The sequence below is a fragment of the Lactuca serriola genome, chromosome 4 (assembly GCF_051521515.1).
Source record: "Lactuca serriola cultivar US96UC23 chromosome 4, Lser_US96UC23_V15, whole genome shotgun sequence".
Taxonomy (NCBI): domain Eukaryota; kingdom Viridiplantae; phylum Streptophyta; class Magnoliopsida; order Asterales; family Asteraceae; genus Lactuca; species Lactuca serriola.
This window is the reverse complement of record NC_136411.1, coordinates 124,446,264-124,468,855: the sequence shown is the minus strand read 5'-3', so window position 1 is coordinate 124,468,855 and position 22,592 is coordinate 124,446,264. Positions and strand designations below refer to the sequence as shown.

Below are 22,592 nucleotides of genomic sequence, written 5' to 3'. Positions count from 1 at the left end.
TTTACAATGACTTTTTGACAAGAAGAAAAAGCTATGGTTTTAAAAATCACAATTTGTGACTTTTGGTGACTTATGACTTTTTAGCCTTTGCTTCTCCAAAAGTTAATCCAAACACATTTTAAAACATACTTTTGGAAAAAGCTATAAGTCAAAAAAATTATTTTATTAAAAATGACTTTTTAAGCTAAAAAGCAATCCCAAACACCCCCTAAAAATAATCTAAAATCTAAGCTTCTTCTAGGTATGAAACAAGCATGGGCAGATGAGGAAAATATTGGTAAGCTGAACCCAACCCAACGACTCTTAAAGCATCTAGTATACTCTCAAACGAACAGGTTCGTTGTCGACGTGGCCATAGACCACGATCGTACATACTATCCCGCCGGTTCATGGTCGGGTATCGTCATAGTGATTTGTGGGGAGAACATAGGACCACGACCAATCATGTCTCTCTTCTTCTCTCTCAGATACGACCACAATCAATGTGGAAAGTATATTGGCTATATTGTGGAAGGAAGGTGGAAGATCACGCTTGGTCCTGAGGATTTAAAAATCTTAGGACGAACTAGAAAAAAGGTCATTAATATATATATATATATATATATATATATATATATATATATATATATATATATATATATATATATATATATATATATGTAATAAATTGGGCCTGAAATAAAATCCCCCCCCCCCCCCCCATGTAGAAGACGATGATGGTGACATGAAGGTTGTGGTCGTTAAGACCATAACGGATGGCCTTATATGCGTTCATGCATTCTCTTTTTAATCACTTACTTATATGCAAAATAAATAAATGATGGGGTTTAAATAGAAATGTATTTGGATTTCGAATTATAATATTAAAGATTATCATATTTTAAAAAATAATTGCATGAAGCCATGAACATAATCCCATAATGCCCTCATTCAACATCGATAGGAAAAAGTTCAATAAGAACCGAAATCTTTTACAGAAACAAGAACATCAATAGGAAAAAGTTCAATAAAAAAACCAAATCTTTTTGATGATTTAGAACATATGAATCCCTTGTATAGCAAAAATAAAATAAAAAACATGATGCCATTTTCATAATTATTTGAAGTAATTCACTTGTGAATCCCTTGTAGAGTAAATAAGAATACAAAAACACAGCCGTATTTTTGTAATTATTGACATGGTTGAGCAAAATCCTAGTAATCATGTTAACTAAAGGAACCACAACTCAAACTACTTTCTACTTGCTTCTAATACACACACTATAATTCTAGATGTACACCAAACTTACAATACCTAGAGCCTCTAATAGAACTCCTATATAATCAAAAACAATATTACAATAAAAGTAAAATTCTTGACATCTTTACATCAAATTTCTTCTAACATGTGCCATTATTTCCTATCCCTAAAGTAAACCCATCTTGTTCAAACTTAGAGCAAGAAGAAAGGAAAGGCAAATTGACAATATGGGTATTGCTAAAGTTCACATTTTGATAGTTGTCCAAGGAGTAAAAGGTAAAATCAGAGGAAATCCCATTGAAGGATAGAGTAGGATCATGGATATCACTCAAAAGAGCCCCAAAGTAAAGATTGAATTTAGCTCTATTAGCTTGAAGCTCCATCTTTTTCTTCTTCATTCTCTCTTTCTTATGGGCATTTTGATGACCTCCCAAAGCTTGTGAATTCATAAACTTCTTAAAACAAAACGGGCATTTGTATTTCTTGGGATTTGAAGGGATTTTTGACCTTTCTTCCTCTTTGGATACATTTATGCTTCTATCTTCAGAATTTTTCACACATGGATCGATTAGAAAACCAAAGAGTTTTAGCTTTCTATCCCCAAGTGGTTCCATTATTTGAGATGTGAAATATAGTACACATCCTAGGATTAAGGTTTGGCCTATTTATAGAAAACATGTTATAAAGGTTTTAATTAATGGTATTAAGGATATGTAATGCACCACTATAATATAAGCACCCTATGGAATTGTACAAGTGGCATTAATATAGGATTAAAAGATGTCATAAAGTTGTGAGGTTTTTCCCACTTTTGCTGGAAAGATTGGTCAACATTTAGGAAGGATCCAAGTGTATTGATATCTAGAAATAGGCATACCCAAAATACAACAAGTAGATCAATTAAGAGTTGGAATTCAAGATTCCATTCCATGACTTGTTGGAAGTAATTTAATACCACTCTTTTTTCTTATTAGTTAAAAATCAAAATATTTTTTATATTGTTAATTATAACTTACTTCATGGGAGGGGGGTATTTTGGTCATTTTTTTAAATAAGGGAAGGAACAAAATTGAATACCATCATTCCCTCCTAGGACTTCAATGGATGGAATTGATTTCTGTCCAAAACTGCAAACAAACACACTATGGAATGGAATCTCAAATTCCAATCTTGTTAGATTCCAACTGCCCCCTGGGAGTTCGAAGAGTTTGCATTTAAACTCCAAGTTCATATTAATCATATGACAAAACTTATATTTTTTTTAGCATTCTAGACACAGACACACTCTCAAGTTGACACTTTTGGAAGTAATAATTGAACTAAATCTTGCAATACACATAAAGTTATTGGAAGATGATGTTTGTAAATCAACTAACAAAGCCTTTTTCATGGATACAGGGATACATCCACATAAGCCACTAACTATTTAGAAACTACTTAATTCTCAAAACAATATGCTTAAAAGCTAAAAAGTGATCAGAACTTTTATTTTGGACCATCTTTCCAAATGGATTATTGGCTATTGGCAAATTAACTTGAACTTTTTGGCCATTATTTACTAATGATCAAGATTTCCCAAATTTGATACATCCTACTTTAATCAACTCCATGTTTTGGTCTTATCCACTAGTGCAGTATACAATTTCTCATCATTAAAGAAAACAATATACACATGACACACACACACACACATGCTTTAACATGCATTATCATATGTGGAAATGATCTGTGTATTGCATATCCAATTGAGTACATAAATTAGGTACATAAGTGTTGTGAAAATTTACTTTTTTCTTAAGTAGTTAAGTAAAGGACATGAGCTAGTTGTAGTTTCCTTCTTTTGCTGGTTACCTTCTTTCCTTGCGCATGATTTGCAGGCTTTACCATGTGTGAACAAGAGACAATTTAGGTCAAATTTCAGTTCATTTGGTATTCTTGTATTGAGATGCAGATATGTCCTTTTAGTGTCTGCATCTAAGGGCACCCAACCAATTGCCTTTGCAATCTGAAAGATCTGTATAAATGTCTCGATGTCAACTAAAACCCTAATTACAGTATATACTTGTTTGAAATGTTTGAAAGCCAACTTACATGTGTATCTACAGGGAAATCGTCTTGCTGAAGATTAAACATCAATACACATGCCACCTGCCATTAATTTGAAAATTATTAAAACCTATAAATGATTTTGATTACTAGTGATTGAACTAGAAGATACCGTTTTAGGTCCAATCCCTTTGAATTGAGAGAGTTCTGTCTTTATTTCATCAATTGACAAGTCGTGCAGGTATTCCAAGCATAGTTTCCCTCTCTTCTCATGCAAGCAATTCAGCATATTCTTAATACAAGAAGCTTTTGTTGGGGCTAATCCTCCACATCTTATAGCATCCTCAATACACTTTGAATCAGCAGCAAGAACCTGAAGAATTTACGCGATAATCACTTTGAAAGAACACATGCTCAGAAATTTAGAAATTTGGAGTTCCGGCATTAACCCTATGTTAAAAAATAATGGCAAAATGGACGAAGTTTGATAATCGTGTGACGGAGCTAATATGCATAAGTTAGTTAGGGTTTTGAGAGAAACTAACATCCTCCCATGTTGGGAAAGCAGATTTGAGTGAAGAAAAGGCCCTTTGAGAGTTCGCATCAGTAGTATTTTGTGACAATATAATGCTCACTAGCCCGTCCAAAACACTTTCCTTCGAAGAAACCACTAGTTCCGCCTGCGGTGACGTCGTGGATCCATATTCATCCTCGTTGGGAAGAAGCTTCAACCTTTGTTCGCGGTATTTGACGAACTGTTGGGGGAATCCATGGAAGGCTAAGAGGTCGTCTCGAACGGCTCGGCATTCTTCAGATGAGGGGCGAGGGTGGTTGGGGTAGGGGTCGTTGACGGTGAGATTGTTTACGGTGCCACTTTTGAGTAACTTCGCCGGTGAGCATTTGAGTTCCGTCGGCTTCCTCTTACGCTCTTTCTGTTTCCGCATTGTTGGGTTGGCTCATTGACTCGGACAACTCGTATTAATCTGCCCAATGTTTTAAAAACCTGTTTAAAGAGGGGGTTGAACCGGTAATCAATCAGAGACTGAACAATTCAATAACCAATTTTATGTTAATTTTTAAACTGGACGGTTTATTTAAAAATCAGGTTGAACCGATGTGATAGAATTAGTAAAAAACCGGTTGAACCGGTTTATGTGACAACCCGAAATTTCCATATATTCTGTACAAACTATATCACTTCAATAGAAGTTATAGCAGTCACAGATAATTTTCAGACTTTTTCGTGTAAGTTTGAGTAATTCATGGTTTACATTTCAGGAAATATCAGGAGAGTGGGTGCACTAGGGTTTAGTGCAACACTGTTATTCCAACACTCTGTTGTATGAGAAATCATTTCTGGAATAAAAATATTTTCTGCCAAAAATATCTCAGGACTATAAATAGAATTGTGAACCAAATTCATTCATTATTCACATTTTCAACTAGAGAAAAGTCATTTTCTCTCTCACGGATCTTCGGGTTTTTATACCAAAACGTGAGTAACTCTTTCTAGTAGTGTTAGAAAGCTTTATATGTGTTTATAACATGATTTAGAAGGCTAAATCACTAGATTTAGGAGTTTACTCCCCAAGGTGTTCTTGGGCGGTAAACTCCCGAAACGAAGCCTAGACTGTCCCCCGTGATATACTACTGCCTTGGACTTGTATAGGAGTGTGTTAGGGACATAAAACCAAGCAAGAACCACCCATGTTTGGGAGTTCACGGCCCAAGAATATCTTAGGCCGTAAACTCCAAATTCAAGCTCAAAATGGTGCTTTTAAGGCACCTAAGGCATTGGACATTTACTAGGAATTGTTCCCACTTAAAACAAGGACCAAAACACATCCAAATCACCTTCCAAAGTGAGTTTACGGCCAAGACATGGTTCTTGGGCCGTAAACATGAAAGAAGGGCACCAAAGTGTGCCAAATGCCTTCATATGCTTTAGGTAAAAGTCTAGAACCTATCCTTCATATGCAAGAGATTTGAAAACAACAAAAACACCATTCCAAGGGAGTTTACGGCCGTAAACTCCAAAGGAAATGGCCTTAGGGCAGTAAAATCCTCTAGGGAGTGTTTCTAGGCCTTAAACCCTTTCAAGAATTGAACCACCAAGTTGGAATAATTCTAGGAATCATTTGGGACTTCAAAACACACAATACCCCCATGGTTGGGAGTTTACGGTCGTAAACTCAAGAGTTTACAACCGTAAACTCCATGTGTGATGGTATATGGGGAGTAAACTCATATATGGGGTCTTTTGGAACCCTAAACACAAGTGCCTTGTCCCACAATAGCTTAGATGAAATCCTTAGGGCTTAAAACACTTATATAAAGTGTTTATTGTGTCTAGGATGTCTTAACATTATCAATTAGTGATTTAAGTCTAATTGAGTACATATATGTGTGATTATATGTTCATTAGGATCGTAGTGTGTGTACAAGTCCTCGCTTGACACCTAGCAATCCTATACCGTTCAGTTCATCCGAATCACCATCTACAAGTGAGTTCATACCCCTAATCAATGTTTTAAATGATTTTAATGCTTTAATGGGGGGGGGGAGTACAAGATTTTATAACTGTGTTTTCATTCAACAGATTTCACATACTACAAAATGTGATGCATGAAATGGTTTTCTATCTTTAAAATACTTTGTTATCAAATGTATTACTTTTGAAAGGTTTATCAAAATGACATCCAGTCACTGTTATGTTTGTTCAAAAACCCTTGGATGTCTTACAAAACCATTTTACATTCTTGAACTAAACTATGCATATACACTTATAATCTTATATATGTATTGTCGTTATAGTTTACATCTTTCATTTAGTTTCCCACACCCTTGAGTAGTAAGAGTGTATAAACTTACTTGAGCAACCAATTACCTTCCAGTAAATTATCATAGGATAATTTGAATGATATCAAACATTATTCCTATTACAAGGAATCACACAAGATTCAGTTCATTCATGAGTCCACACCAGTACATTACCTGATACATGAGTACATTTACAAATACTTACCTGATACATGAACACACTTACATGAATACCATACATGAACACTGTTACATAGATATATTAACTTGTATTCACTTACCTGGATATTTGTACCTAGAGTTATTAGGAAGATTTATTCATACCTTCTGTGTAAATTTTCTTGCCTATCCTTGTTCAATGGGATGTCTATACGGGACTAACTATTCCGGAACCCAGCTGTTAGCAACACTGGGGATGAACATCTACGGATGTCTAAGGTTGTTTCTGATATTTGGAGTCAGTTACGGAACTAACCATTCCTCCATCTCCTGTTGCAACAGAGGACGAGATGAAACTCTTCGGATGATCATTAGGTTAATGTTGTTATGGGACTAACCCTCCCTCCATCCTGCTGCCGCTACAGAGGGTGAGGGGACAATCTTTGAATGTTCATAGGGTATACCTTTCGCTTCGGCGATGTCGTGATAATCCTGGTCACCCAGGGATAACACTTACATGATTATGCTTTTTCCTGGTTACTTTATTTTGTGATATATTCACATAAACGATGAGTTAGAGTAATTACTGTTTGTAGTAGTCAAAAAGAAGGAAAAACTATCATTTTACTTACAAAACATTCGGGTCTTGGTAGAAGACTACATTGTCATAACAAAACGTTCGGGTCTTGGTAGAAGACTACATCTCACACTGATAGAAAATAAGGGATTTTATAGGGCTTTTCATACTTACATCAACATTTTCATTTAAAGGTTTACATGACTTTTAAAACAGCTTTTAGTAAGCAAGGCAATGACACTTAAATACTTATGAATTCACCAGCTTTAAAGCTGATACTCTCTTTCAAAATAACTTGTATTCTCAGGTCATCAGTAGACAGGTACGGTGGCCAGGTTTTGAGAAGACGGAGCAGACAAGTCTCGTCTTTTATTTTGATTGTATATTTTTGGTGTCTTATTACAATGAAAGAACACACATGTATTAAAACTTTACTTATAATGCAATGGATGATGTTGTTGCTTGTTTATTATATTACACTGTTGTGATATTGTACATGATGTCCTTCACCCCTGAACGTTTCCGCCGTTCGTGGTTTTGGGGTGTGACAGATTTGTATCAGAGCATTGTTTATAGTGAATATAGTATATCAACCCATAAAAGATGTGCTAACTATAAATACATGGGATTAAAACACTCTGTCTAAGAGTTTATACTTTTAAATAATAAAATATTTAACAAAGTATATGTGCCTGCATTCATACTAAAATCAGTGTCACAATGACAAGAACAAAAGTATTACGAATGTTGAATATCACAAGTAAGCCTGGGGATATATGGTCAGTCTTGGGAATGGCATAGCCTGATCAACTATGTTGGTCCGAGGAGTGATTAGCATATGCCCAAGAATGGTTGTGATGTGGCAACAAGTCTAAAAACTTACCAACACAACCATAAAGAAATACCATAGGGGTATTTGGTCTTATTGTAATTATCTTAGTCAGTTCGTCTATTTAGCTATTTCTTATATCCCTTTTCTCGCGTACATTAAAATGGCTGGATTTCACCACGGCGATCCGTACTTCCCGAACCAAGGCAATGCTGGTTGGCTAGAGGCAGAACCAGAAGATGATCACCCAATCCCTTTGGATGATCACCATGCTGAAGGTTTTTCTGATAGTTCTGACTCGGAGCCAAAAGTCAACAACCTACCCCCAGATGCTCAAAACCCAAACCTGAACCCCCGTCCCGCATTTCAAGGACCCACACCTCTGTGGGCCACTGACTTGATTTCATGGAGTCATGAACATGGTCAACCCATTCCCTACAATGGAGACCGAAGTTTCTACAACCTCACTGAAGGAGGTTCTGCTGATAGAGTCCTACCAATCATGGTGCGTAGGATTTCTCGGAACACGATAATGGCTCAGGCGACTATCAATCAAGTTTTGGAAGTTGACGCCAACTCTGGTGTTAACACTGTCCACATTCGCCAACTAGAGTCTGCTCATGAAAGGACTCTGGTCCGCAATGCAAATCTGCAGAGGGAACTTGCTGAAACTCAAGCTGAAGTTAGGGAACTTCGAGCTCAGCAAGTGAGAGCTGACAGACGTATGAGGGACATTGAACGTCTACTGTCGGAATCGAGAATCCATGCAAGCAGTTCTCGTCACCGATAGAACCTCGTCGACTCATCTTTTGGGTATAACCTAGTTTATGTAAAACTTTGGTCTAAATTCTTGTCTTTATAAATCTTATACCTGTTAGGTCTTGATCTAGTCTTATTTCTGTCAAAATTTTCCATCTTGGTTGATGTAAGGCCTACTTCTAGGCCATTTTTCCCGAACTTGTTACATCTGTAATTCCAGTATTATTGACAGATATCTAATCTTATGGAAATCATTATCTAAATGATGTCATCTTCATTTAGCCATTCTATTCATTCTGCTGTTGGACTATGGGGAGTTAGTCCATAAGACACATTCATTAATCATTTATTCTTATCCATGTCGTCATCTTTTAAACGTATAGTTAAAGATGCCGCCACGCAGGAATCCGAGACGTAACCCAAACAGCGAAACACCGATACCACCACCTCCACCACCACCTGTACCTCTTCAACCACCTAATCCTTTCAATGCCAACATGTTCCAGGAAGCTTTCACAGCAGCAGTTGCAGCTGCTGTGTCAGCAATCAACGCCCCTGTCCCTAGTGGATCGGGAACAGGTGCACCTCCCTCGAACCACGGCGAAAGCCATGGACACCCTCGGGAATGCACCTACAAGGACTTCACAAATGCCAAACCCCGCAGCTTCAATGGTACTGGTGGGGTTATGGTGTTAAGGCATTGGATTGAGAAGATGGAATCTGTCTTCGAAATCTACGGATGCCAAGAAGGCAACAAGGTCAAGTTCGCAGCTTGTACCTTCTCTGACAGAGCATTAACATGGTGGAACGGCCATGTTAAGTATCTGACTTTGGTGGTGGCGTATTCCATCAGCTGGGAAAAGTTGAAAGACATGCTGATGAAAGAGTACTGTCCTCGAGGCGAAGTATAAAAGCTCGAGCAGGAATTTTGGGGTCTGCAAATGGTTGGATCCGACATCACAACCTACACAAACAGGTTCTGTGATCTGGCGAACCTATGCCCTGATATGGTTGCTCTTGAGAGAAAGAAGATAGAGAGGTATATCTGGGGACTGTCGCCCCATATCCAGTTAAGTGTGATCGCTTCCAGGCCTATTACCTTCGATAGCGCCAAGGAATTGGCACAATCTCTCATCGATCACCGGAAACCTCAGAACCCAACAATCCTTGCACCTGTACCACAAAAGTCCAACCCCGACCACAACATGAAGGGGTGGAATAAGAGGAAAAGAGGGGCTTCACAAGGATCCTCCAATAAGCAACAACTTGTGGCAATCAATGCTGCCACAGTGACTCCTGTTGTCCCTGTGAACCCCTTACCAACAAAAACATATGCTGGAACCCTCCCGAAGTGCACCAAGTGCAACTTCCACCACCACGGACCTTGCAAGGAGATGCAGTGCTCTAACCGCAACAGGAAGGGACACACAGTCCGTTTCTGCAAGGCTCCAACAGCTCAGGCCGCCCAGGTTCCTAACGTCGGTATGGGCCAAACTTGCTACGGATGTGGCGAGGTGGGCCATTACAAGAGGAACTGCCCTAAAGCAGGAATGGCCGGAGGAGTGGGAAGAGTTATGGCCCTAGGCCACGAGGAAGCAGTAGCTGATCCTACGATAGTTACTGGTACGTTCCTACTTGATAACTCATATGCTTGCATACTTTTCGATAGTGGAGCGGAGAAAAGTTTCGTAAGCCACAAATTTGCACACCTGCTTAATCAAAAACCGCGTGCATTAGATCATTCATTCACAGTAGAAATGGATAACGGGAAAACGGAGAGTACTAACTGCATATACGTAGGTTGTACTTTAACTTTAGATAGCCATACTTTCAAGATAGATCTCATGCCAATCCAAATTAAATGTTTCGACGTTATCATCGGCATGGATTGGTTGAGTCTTCTTCGCGCCGACATCATGTGCTTTGAAAAAGTAGTTCGTCTTAATCTTCCTAACAACGAAACCTTAATTATCTACGGCGACAAACCTAGTACGAGCCTTCGCATCATTTCGTGCATTCAAGCCCAGAAGTGCTTGCGAAAGGAATATCATGCATTCCTCGCACACGTCGTCGATACCAGTCAAGAACTGAAAGACATCCAGAACATCCCAGAAGTACACGACTTTCCCGACATATTCCCAGAAGAACTTCCCGGTTTACCACCATAACGCCAAGTCGAGTTCAGAATCGACTTAGTGTCAGGAGCTACCCCAGTAGCCAAATCTCCTTATCGTCTGGCACCGGCCGAGATGCAGGAACTTTCCAGTCAACTTAACGAACTTCTCAAGAAGGGATTCATTCGACCAAGCTTCTCACCATGGGGAGCATCGGTCTTGTTCGTCAAGAAGAAAGATGGATCGTTTCGCATGTGCATCGACTATAGAGAACTCAACAAACTTACAATTAAAAATCGTTATCCTTTGCCCCGTATTGACGATTTGTTTGATCAACTTCAAGGAGCCAACTACTTCTCGAAGATAGATCTACGATCCGGATATCACCAATTACGAGTGTTAGAGGAGGATGTTCCCAAGACAGCCTTCCGAACTCGTTATGGGCACTACGAGTTTGTAGTGATGCCGTTCGGATTAACTAACGCGCCCGCAGTATTCATGAATCTGATGAATAGGGTGTGTTGTCCTTACTTGGATCAGCTCGTCATCGTCTTCATTGATGACATACTCATCTACTCTCGAAGTAAGGAGGAACATAGTCAACATCTCCGTAAAATCTTAGAAACATTGCGATCGGAGAAGCTCTACGCGAAGTTTTCAAAGTGCGAATTTTGGATTCGGCGAGTCGAATTTTTGGGCCATGTTGTTAGTGAAGAGGGAATACACGTGGACCCCTCCAAAATCAAAGCCATTGAGAACTGGTCAGCACCGAAGACACCTACCGAAATTCGTCAATTTCTAGGTCTCGCTGGCTATTATCGCAGGTTCATTCAGAACTTCTCCAGCATAGCGAAACCTCTTACAACCCTGACCCAGAAAGGCGTGGCCTTTGACTGGGAAGAGAAACAGGAAAGAGCGTTCCAAACGCTCAAACGAGCCTTGTTCACCGCCCCGATACTATCCCTCCCCGAAGGGATAGAAGACTTCATTGTCTATTGCGATGCATCCAATCAAGGACTCGGATGTGTTCTGATGCAGCGAGGTAAAGTCATAGCCTATGCCTCGAGACAGCTGAAGACACATGAGGTTAACTACACCACCCACGATCTTGAACTAGGAGCAGTTGTGTTTGCTCTGAAGATCTGGCGACATTACCTATATGGTACAAAAAGCACGATCTTTACAGACCATAAGAGTCTGCAACACATTTTCGACCAGAAGGAGCTCAACATGCGACAAAGACGGTGGGTCGAGCTACTCAGTGATTACGAGTGCGATATTCGTTATCATCCGGGTAAAGCCAATGTGGTAGCCGACGCCCTAAGACGGAAAGAATATTCTGGTCGTAGGGTCAAATCTTTGACTCTAACTATCCGTTCACACTTGTCCACGTAAATAAATGAGGCTCAGCTCGCCGCTTTGAAACCTAAAAATGTGGCTGGTGAATCCCTTAGAGGGATGGATAAGAACTTGGAAGTCAAGGGTGGCGGAGCCTTGTACCTCATGGATCGGATCTGGACACTGAAACACGGTGGCTTCAGAGACTTGGTCATGACCGAGGCTCACAACACTCGTTATTCCGTCCACCCGGGTTCAGATAAGATGTATCTGGATCTTAAAAAGTTATACTGGTGGCCTAACATGAAAGCAGATATTGCTACCTTCGTAGTAAATGCCTTACTTGCGCAAAGGTCAAGGTCGAATACCAGAAACCCTCCGGTCTCCTACAACAACCGGAGATACCAGAATGGAAGTGGGAGCGGATCACTATGGATTTCATAACCAAGTTGCCCAAGACGACGGGTGGACTTGATTCCATATGGGTCATCGTCGATAGACTGACCAAGTCTGCACACTTCTTGCCAATCAAAGAAACAGACAAGATGGAGAAACTCACACGAACATACATTAGGGAGATTGTAAGGCTGCACGGTGTTTCTTTTTCTATCATCTCGGACAGAGATAGTAGATTCACTTCGACGTTCTGGCAGTCATTACAAAGTTCCCTAGGAACTAGGCTGGACATGAGTACAGCCTACCATCCACAGATCGACGGGCAAAGTGAGAGAACTATCCAAACCTTAGAAGATATGTTGCGTGCCTGTGCGATTGACTTTGGAAAAGCTTGGGATACCCATTTACCCCTTGTCGAATTTTCCTACAACAACAGTTATAACACGAGCATAAAGGCAGCTCCATTCGAGGCCCTCTATGGCCGAAAGTGTAGATCCCCTCTGTGCTGGGCTGAAGTGGGTGATACCCAGTTAGCTAAAGGACGAGTTCTCGAAAGCACTCTCACGGGTCCGGAGATCATTTGGGAAACAAAAGAGAAGATCGTTCAAATTCGTGAACGATTGAAAGCCTCTAGAGACCGACATAAAAGCTACGTTGACAAGCGTAGGAAACCATTGGAGTTCCAGGTGGGCGACCGAGTCCTACTGAAGGTCTCACCCTGGAATGGCTTGATACGCTTTGGAAAGCGTGGGAAGCTAAATCCAAGATACATAGGGCCTTTCGAGATTCTTGCGAGAATCGGCCCTGTAGCTTACAAACTCAACCTACCACACGAACTCAGTAACGTACATCCAACCTTCCACGTCTCGAACTTGAAAAAGTGTCTGTCCGACGAGACTCTTGTTATTCCACTCGACGAGATCGAGATCAACGAGAGCCTCAACTTCGTGGAGGAACCAGTAGAGATCATGGACCGAGAGGTCAAACAAACAAAGCAGCGTCGTATCCCGATAGTGAAGGTTCGCTGGAACGCAAAGCATGGACCTGAATTCACTTGGGAACGAGAGGATCAGATGAAACATAAATACGCTCATCTTTTCGCTTAGTTATTTGTAACTTCTTAATTGCTTAAATTTTAATTTTGGGACGAAATTCCTTCTAACGGGGGGATGATGTGACAACCCGAAATTTCCATTATATACAAACTATATCACTTCAATAGAAGTTATAGCAGTCACAGTTAGTTTTCAGACTTTTTCGTGTAAGTTTGAGTAATTCAAGGTTTACACTTCAGGAAATATCAGGAGAGTGGGTGCACTAGGGTTTAGTGCAACACTGTTATTCCAACACTCTGTTGTATGAGAAATCATTTCTGGAATAAAAATATTTTCTGCCAAAAATATCTCAGGACTATAAATAGAATTGTGAACCAAATTCATTCATTATTCACATTTTCAACTAGAGAAAAGTCATTTTCTCTCTCACGGATCTTCGGGTTTTTATACCAAAACGTGAGTAACTCTTTCTAGTAGTGTTAGAAAGCTTTATATGTGTTTATAACATGATTTAGAAGGCTAAATCACTAGATTTAGGAGTTTACTCCCCAAGGTGTTCTTGGGCGGTAAACTCCCGAAACGAAGCCTAGACTGTCCCCCGTGATATACTACTGCCTTGGACTTGTATAGGAGTGTGTTAGGGACATAAAACCAAGCAAGAACCACCCATGTTTGGGAGTTCACGGCCCAAGAATATCTTAGGCCGTAAACTCCAAATTCAAGCTCAAAATGGTGCTTTTAAGGCACCTAAGGCATTGGACATTTACTAGGAATTGTTCCCACTTAAAACAAGGACCAAAACACATCCAAATCACCTTCCAAAGTGAGTTTACGGCCAAGACATGGTTCTTGGGCCGTAAACATGAAAGAAGGGCACCAAAGTGTGCCAAATGCCTTCATATGCTTTAGGTAAAAGTCTAGAACCTATCCTTCATATGCAAGAGATTTGAAAACAACAAAAACACCATTCCAAGGGAGTTTACGGCCGTAAACTCCAAAGGAAATGGCCTTAGGGCAGTAAAATCCTCTAGGGAGTGTTTCTAGGCCTTAAACCCTTTCAAGAATTGAACCACCAAGTTGGAATAATTCTAGGAATCATTTGGGACTTCAAAACACACAATACCCCATGGTTGGGAGTTTACGGTCGTAAACTCAAGAGTTTACAACCGTAAACTCCATGTGTGATGGTATATGGGGAGTAAACTCATATATGGGGTCTTTTGGAACCCTAAACACAAGTGCCTTGTCCCACAATAGCTTAGATGCAATCCTTAGGGCTTAAAACACTTATATAAAGTGTTTATTGTGTCTAGGATGTCTTAACATTATCAATTAGTGATTTAAGTCTAATTGAGTACATATATGTGTGATTATATGTTCATTAGGATCGTAGTGTGTGTACAAGTCCTCGCTTGACACCTAGCAATCCTATACCGTTCAGTTCATCCGAATCACCATCTACAAGTGAGTTCATACCCCTAATCAATGTTTTAAATGATTTTAATGCTTTAATGGGGGGGGGGGGGGAGTACAAGATTTTATAACTGTGTTTTCATTCAACAGATTTCACATACTACAAAATGTGATGCATGAAATGGTTTTCTATCTTTAAAATACTTTGTTATCAAATGTATTACTTTTGAAAGGTTTATCAAAATGACATCCAGTCACTGTTATGTTTGTTCAAAAACCCTTGGATGTCTTACAAAACCATTTTACATTCTTGAACTAAACTATGCATATACACTTATAATCTTATATATGTATTGTCGTTATAGTTTACATCTTTCATTTAGTTTCCCACACCCTTGAGTAGTAAGAGTGTATAAACTTACTTGAGCAACCAATTACCTTCCAGTAAATTATCATAGGATAATTTGAATGATATCAAACATTATTCCTATTACAAGGAATCACACAAGATTCAGTTCATTCATGAGTCCACACCAGTACATTACCTGATACATGAGTACATTTACAAATACTTACCTGATACATGAACACACTTACATGAATACCATACATGAACACTGTTACATAGATATATTAACTTGTATTCACTTACCTGGATATTTGTACCTAGAGTTATTAGGAAGATTTATTCATACCTTCTGTGTAAATTTTCTTGCCTATCCTTGTTCAATGGGATGTCTATACGGGACTAACTATTCCGGAACCCAGCTGTTAGCAACACTGGGGATGAACATCTACGGATGTCTAAGGTTGTTTCTGATATTTGGAGTCAGTTACGGAACTAACCATTCCTCCATCTCCTGTTGCAACAGAGGACGAGATGAAACTCTTCGGATGATCATTAGGTTAATGTTGTTATGGGACTAACCCTCCCTCCATCCTGCTGCCGCTACAGAGGGTGAGGGGACAATCTTTGAATGTTCATAGGGTATACCTTTCGCTTCGGCGATGTCGTGATAATCCTGGTCACCCAGGGATAACACTTACATGATTATGCTTTTTCCTGGTTACTTTATTTTGTGATATATTCACATAAACGATGAGTTAGAGTAATTACTGTTTGTAGTAGTCAAAAAGAAGGAAAAACTATCATTTTACTTACAAAACATTCGGGTCTTGGTAGAAGACTACATTGTCATAACAAAACGTTCGGGTCTTGGTAGAAGACTACATCTCACACTGATAGAAAATAAGGGATTTTATAGGGCTTTTCATACTTACATCAACATTTTCATTTAAAGGTTTACATGACTTTTAAAACAGCTTTTAGTAAGCAAGGCAATGACACTTAAATACTTATGAATTCACCAGCTTTAAAGCTGATACTCTCTTTCAAAATAACTTGTATTCTCAGGTCATCAGTAGACAGGTACGGTGGCCAGGTTTTGAGAAGACGGAGCAGACAAGTCTCGTCTTTTATTTTGATTGTATATTTTTGGTGTCTTATTACAATGAAAGAACACACATGTATTAAAACTTTACTTATAATGCAATGGATGATGTTGTTGCTTGTTTATTATATTACACTGTTGTGATACTGTACATGATGTCCTTCACCCCTGGACGTTTCCGCCGTTCGTGGTTTTGGGGTGTGACAGCTTATTAGACTTGACAAAATTGTAAGAATGGTCCCTGTGGTATGTCCAAAATTGCTACTTTGGGCCAAATAGGTTTTAACTAGCACCAATAGTCCAAAGGTTTTCATTTTGTTGCTGTTTTGATCCAAATCAGTTTAAAAAATCGAAAAATGACAGATTTGCCATTTTCCATTTGTTTTTTGTTTTTCTTTTTGTCATTTAATTATTTTCTAACTAAAAAATTAAACAAAATAAAATAAAATAAAATCTCTCTCTCTCTCTCTCTCTCTCTCTCTCTCTCTCTCTCTAAAACCCCAAATGGGTAAAACTCTAATCTCCGATCTCTCTTGCCCTTTCTCTCGGTCCACATGTTTGGTGATACGCTGAACAAGGTCATGATGTAAACAGAAGAGAACGATAAACATGGTTCTCTTGAATTTGATTGTAACTTGCAGGTGGTACCAAATTCGAAGAACAAAGGTGTGGAGACGATGATGGAGGTGGTTGCACAATTAAAACAAGAATAGGCTTGTTGAATCGATTAGAATTTTGAACCCTAGATGATGAAGGTTCAGACCATCGATCTGATATTCAGAGATCAACAAGGAGGAGAGTGATGAACACTTTCATTGCTTCATGCGATTGATTTATCCCAAATGATGGGGGTGGTGGTGTTGGATTTAGGGTTCTGGTAGCATCTCCGGTGATGGGGGTGGTGGTGTTGGATTTAGGGTTCTAGTAGCATCTTCGGTGATGGGATGGAAGGCGATTTTGATGAACACCGACGTCTTTTTTGACGGTCGCTATTTGGGGTGAGTATGTGGGTTGGTGTTGTATTTGGCGATTTTGGAAGGTATTATCATCAAGTTTAGTTTCATTTGATGCAGATGGTATGTAACGACCCAATTTTTCACGTCCAAAATTTTCATTTTTGATTAAGTGATTTTCAAAATATTTATAACATAATATCAACCGACCATATCATTTCATAAAAACATGTCTCGTGTCTGAAAACCGAATCGTAAAAACATAATAATGTCAGAGTACAAATCCCAGAATAACTCATAGCGCGAAAAACAATGTGTGTATGATGTGCCGCTACCGCGCCAGCTCCTTCCCCTTAGCTGAAGAGGTACCTGAAACCAAAACTATAAACTATAAGCACGAAGCTTAGTGAGTTCCCCCATCGTACCACATACCATACAATCACATAACATACATACTGTCGGGCAATTCTGGGGTGCCTGACCTACCCGGTACGGCCATTATGGGGTGCCGACCTACCCGTACGACCATTCTGGGGTGTCGTCCTACCCGTGTCAAGCCATTCTGGGGTGCTGACCTGCCCGTCGGTCCTAACAACCGACCCTTGGGACTCATCCACCCCTACTGCTACTATCACATATATCATAACATAAACACATTATCAGACATATATGGGGTGTCCGAACTACCCTTTGGTCCTAACAACCGAACTTGGGGACTATTCCCCTCCTACTACCGCTATCACATATAACATATCATGTCAGCATATAAACATATCATCACATACTGTCAGACATATCTGGGGTGTCTGACCTACCCTTCGATCCTAACAACCGAACTCTACTGCTATCACATATAACATATCATGCCAGCATATAACATATCATGTAGTAGCAAACTTAGATGATATCACAAAGACAATCATCTAACATACAACTCCTACTGGTGGGCCGACATTGTGGCCGTAGACCCACCGCAAGGTAACTCACCTTGTAGTAGCTGCTGAACTGTGCGGGAATCCTCTAACTGTTGCCGCTGCTGCTCCGGAAATCCTCCGGCTATAATTCCAACAAAACACTTAGTCATACACTGCTAACTGTTCTTAGGGTAAAATGACCATTTTACCACTGACCAAGTCAGAGTCAAAGTCAACTTCCAGTTGACCTGACTCGCCGAGTTGGCTCGCCAACTCACCGAGTCCCTATCCCTTTATTCGTCCTCATCCATGACCCCACTCGTCGAGTTAGGCCGTCAACTCGACGAGTTCTTCTCTCATATGAACATCACATGAAAACTCATCCGACTCGTCGAGTTCACCTTCATCTGATGAACAAGTTCTGTCCTCGACTCGCCGAGTTGATGAACAACTCGTCGAGTTCATCTTCATCCTTAAGAAGATTGCCTTGGACTCACCGAGTCTGCTCATGCACTCGCCGAGTCCCATGAATTCCCAGAACAATGGCTTAGTCCAGAACGTTGGGTCACTCCCCGGGACTCCCTAAAACCTTTCCACACTTAACTGGGTCCTTTTGACCCTCAATGAATGGGAAAGAAACCTTGGACTCGCCGAGTCCAAGAATGGACTCGTCGAGTTGGTCACATTCACTCATTAAATCTTCGATTTCTGATGTACAACCCTTGATCAAAAGATAGATCTATGCTTCTACAATCGATCTAGCACGTAAAGTTACAACCTTTACGTGCTTGCATGGGACTTTGAGCTCAAAAGGTCCTAAAACAAGCTCTTACAATGCATGGGGCCTTCTTTGAGTGCAAAAGCCACTCCTTTTCTGCCTTGCAACCCCTCTTAGGACCTAAATCTGAAACATCAACCCCCAACCATGCTTGCAAACATGGTTGGTGACCAAAATGGCTTAGAAAAGCCCTAAAACTCGACAAAATGGGATCTATCTAAAGAGCAAACAAGGTATAGACTTTATACCTTCTGAAGACTGCAAATGATGTCCAAAATCGGATCCCTCAAGCCTCCTCTTGATCCTTCAAGCTTTTCCTTCCTTCCTTGGATCACAAAATCACCAAAATCACTCCAAATGTCTTAGATTGCTTTAATAACGACTAGGGTTTGCTATGGGGGTCTTTTGGGAGCAAATGGGACGAAGGAGGCCGAGTTAAGGTGTTTAAATAGGGTGCAAACCCTCATATTAGGGTTTTTGTCCAGACAAGGCCTACTCGCCGAGTTCGGGACTCGACTCGTCGAGTCCACAACTTAAACTCCGCGTCTCATCCCGCTTCTACTCGGCGAGTTGGTCCTTCAACTCGCCGAGTCCAAGGCCAAAATGCAAAATATTTAAAGAAGATAATACGTACCAAGAACCAGGTGCTACATGGTAATCACAATGTGTTGGTGCAATCGATGGTAGTGGTGGTGGACTGAGATATATTAGTTTTTGATGGAGGTAGATCTGAAGAAACACTAGAGAAGATGAAGCTGGTGATTAGACGAAGAAGACCATCAAATCGGAGAAGACGACGAAGTCGGTGGATGTAACCCAGATCGACGAAGAAAAAGTCGTTGGAGCCGGAGTTGCAAAAACCCTAATTCTTCATATCTCGGTAGGTGGCGGCACTGTGATTCGACGAAGAAGACGATGAAGCCGGAGAAGACGAAGGAGGGCTTCAGTTTCGATGGTTTCCGGCGAGGAGGTGGTTTCCGACGTAACTGTAGACTGAGAGAGATATAATCTTGTATGTTTGGTGGTTTGCAAGAGAGAGAGAGAGAGAGAGAGACATTATTTTATTTTATTTTATTTTTTTATTTATTTTAGTTAGAAAATAATTAAATAGCAAAAAGAAAAACAAAAAACAAATGGAAAAGGGCAAATCCGTCATTTTTAGATTTTTTAAACTGATTTGGACCAAAAGAGCAGCAAAATGAAAACATTTGGACTATTGGTGCTAGTACAAACCTGTTTGACCCAAAGTAGCAATTTTGGACATACCACAGGGACCATTCTTGCAATTTTGTCATTAGACTTTGATAGTTGGATTTCAATTAGAGCATCTCTAACCCAATCTCATTTTCCATTTCCCCTATATTTTTTCCTATATTAATTATTCTCAAACTCTCCCCCATTTACTCCCTCATTTTGGGGTTATGAATAGTAAGGTGTTATGTTATTTATTTATTCCAAAATGAAGATAAATTTTGCGTTGTCGGTTTTAGTTTCTCTGTTTATATATTTATATTTTTTTAGTTTATTTTTACCTACTAATTATAATTTAAATATAATATTTAATACTTATAATATTTTGTTATATATTAAATTATATTAATTAATTATAAATATAAAGTTTGTTTTTTGTTCATCAAATTCATATAAATGCATGTATAATATTTATTTAAAAGTGTGTATGTGTAATATTTCTATAAATACATGTATATTATTTATTTATAAGTGTGTTATAAATAGACCTGGCAAAATCTGGCATGACACGACAACCCGGCATGAACCCGACACGAAGTTAGCGGGTTAGGGTCAGAGATGCCGACCCATATATATATATATATATATATATATATATATATATATATATATATATATATATATATATATATATATATATATATATATATATATATGTTTCATATTTTTATAAATAGTTTCAATTATACATTTGTAGTGCCTCAAATTCAATAACTAAAAGTAAAATTCAAAATTTCAAATTGACTTAATTGTACTTCTCCTCACTACCTATCTCATTTGCTTCTTAACTCTAACTCTTTCCATTTTGCTTTCTAAACTTACTACTACCTCCATCTCATATATTGTCCAATTTTGACTATTGAAGTCTTTCCTCTTCAAATTTGACCTTAAATGTTTTTGTTTTTTGATATATAACACTAAATGCAAAATATATGAATGGATTGTGTTTTAAATGTCTTTTCATTGTTATAAGTTTTATCAAGTAATTTATAACACAAATAAAAATATTCAAGGTCAAAGTAGAAAAATAAAAACTTCAAAAGTAAAAAATGGACAATAAATATGGGACGGAGGGAGTATACTTTTTTTTCCGTTCCACTTCCCAACTCCAGCATTTGACTTTTCATTTTTTTTCCTCTATGACTCTTACTTTTCAACATTTAAAATGTTTCAACCCAACATGACACAATATATTTATAAGGTTTAAACCTTAACCCGAAACCCGATACGAAAATAAGCAGGTTGACACGACACGACACGATAATTAAATAGGTCGGGTTAGGGTCAAGCACTCTCAAACCGTTTAATGTCTTGACACGGCACGAACCCGACATGACACGACACATTTGTCAGGTCTAGTTATAAATATAATCTTATTTATTTAATATTACTTTAATGAAAAAAAATACAGATTTTATATTTGTTAAAACCAAATTAATAGAAGGGGTGTGTTTGAGAATCTATATAAGTTGGAATAATGGAATATACCAAAAATATACTTTTTAGGTAAAAATGTGATAAAAATGGAATAAGATTTGAGATGAAAGACTGTTTACCCTATTTTTTACTCCATTTTTTGAGGGAAAATGCAAATGAGTTGGAAATGGTCTTAACATGTTAAAAAACAACCAATTTCCAAAACAAATTGAATTGCTCGATCGATCAAGTTAACCAGAATGTACACAGCTCAAAGGCTGACGCACACCATTGCCACATTTAGAAATTTTTTTTGCATTTACATATGTATGAATGAAGGAAAATTAAAAAGTATATATAAAAAAATTATAAAAGTGGGGTTGAACCGACGGCCGAACCGGTCAAACCGAGAACCAACCATCAGACCTTGTTCAATTAAAAACGAATATTAAAATATTATCGGTTGAATATTAGGATAAAGTTTAAGGTACGAGTACTATATATTTTAATTAAAAAACTCGTTTATAAATGGGAAAATAATTTGGCAGGGTAATTACCTTTTCGTCTTGTTCACGTTTAGACAACTTTTTTTTGTATACATTTGACGATATAACTTGTTAAATTTGTTCACATATTACTAAGTTAACAAGTTAAATGGTCAAATGTGTACAAAAAAGGTTGTCTAAATGTGAACACTTTTTTTTTTTTTTATAAATTTCTTAGGACTTTTTATGATTTCTTATAATATTTTTATGATATTTTTTCCTATAAGTTTTTCTAATACAATGTTTTAAACCTTACTTATATTTTTTTTAGAATTTTTTAAGACTTTCATATAATTAAGATACAGTGCTTTTAAACCATATGTTTTATAAATGTTTTAATTTTTTCTTACAAATTTTTAAGTTTTTCTTACATTTTCATACATTTTTTTTGTAACTTTCATACAATTATTTCTAAACTTTCTTTTACAACATTTTAAAGTGTTTCACAATTTTATTTTATTTCTTTACATTTTCATACAATCATTTTTTTTTAAATTTTTTAAAAGACCCTTAATACTTATTGTTACATATTTAATTT

The 22,592-nt window shown here is 38.4% G+C and overlaps 2 protein-coding genes across 2 annotated transcripts; both read right to left on the bottom strand.

The window, feature by feature from the left end:
* Positions 1-1,380: 1,380 nt before the first annotated feature.
* On the bottom strand, positions 1,381-1,854 carry LOC145098783 (zinc finger protein 5-like). Its single transcript, XM_079036390.1, has one exon. The coding sequence runs from the start codon at positions 1,852-1,854 to the stop codon at positions 1,381-1,383; it is 474 nt and encodes a 157-aa protein (XP_078892516.1).
* Positions 1,855-2,954: 1,100 nt separating this feature from the next.
* On the bottom strand, positions 2,955-4,271 carry LOC145102479 (DNA glycosylase superfamily protein). Its single transcript, XM_079039875.1, has 4 exons — positions 3,832-4,271; positions 3,459-3,659; positions 3,332-3,388; positions 2,955-3,254 (listed from the first exon to the last, which is right to left on the bottom strand). Exons 1-4 carry the CDS (start codon positions 4,228-4,230, stop codon positions 3,024-3,026), a joined length of 888 nt encoding a protein of 295 aa, XP_078896001.1. The 5' UTR covers positions 4,231-4,271; the 3' UTR covers positions 2,955-3,023.
* Positions 4,272-22,592: the final 18,321 nt, after the last annotated feature.

Coding starts and splice junctions, on each gene's coding strand:
- LOC145098783 (XM_079036390.1), bottom strand. CDS start 1,854: ATGGAACCACTTGGGGATAGAAAGCTAAAACTCTTTGGTTTTCTAATC.
- LOC145102479 (XM_079039875.1), bottom strand. CDS start 4,230: ATGCGGAAACAGAAAGAGCGTAAGAGGAAGCCGACGGAACTCAAATGC. Junction 3,660..3,831: donor CTTTCCCAACATGGGAGGAT/GTTAGTTTCTCT, acceptor TAAATTCTTCAG/GTTCTTGCTGCTGATTCAAA. Junction 3,255..3,331: donor ATTTCCCTGTAGATACACAT/GTAAGTTGGCTT, acceptor ACATTTATACAG/ATCTTTCAGATTGCAAAGGC.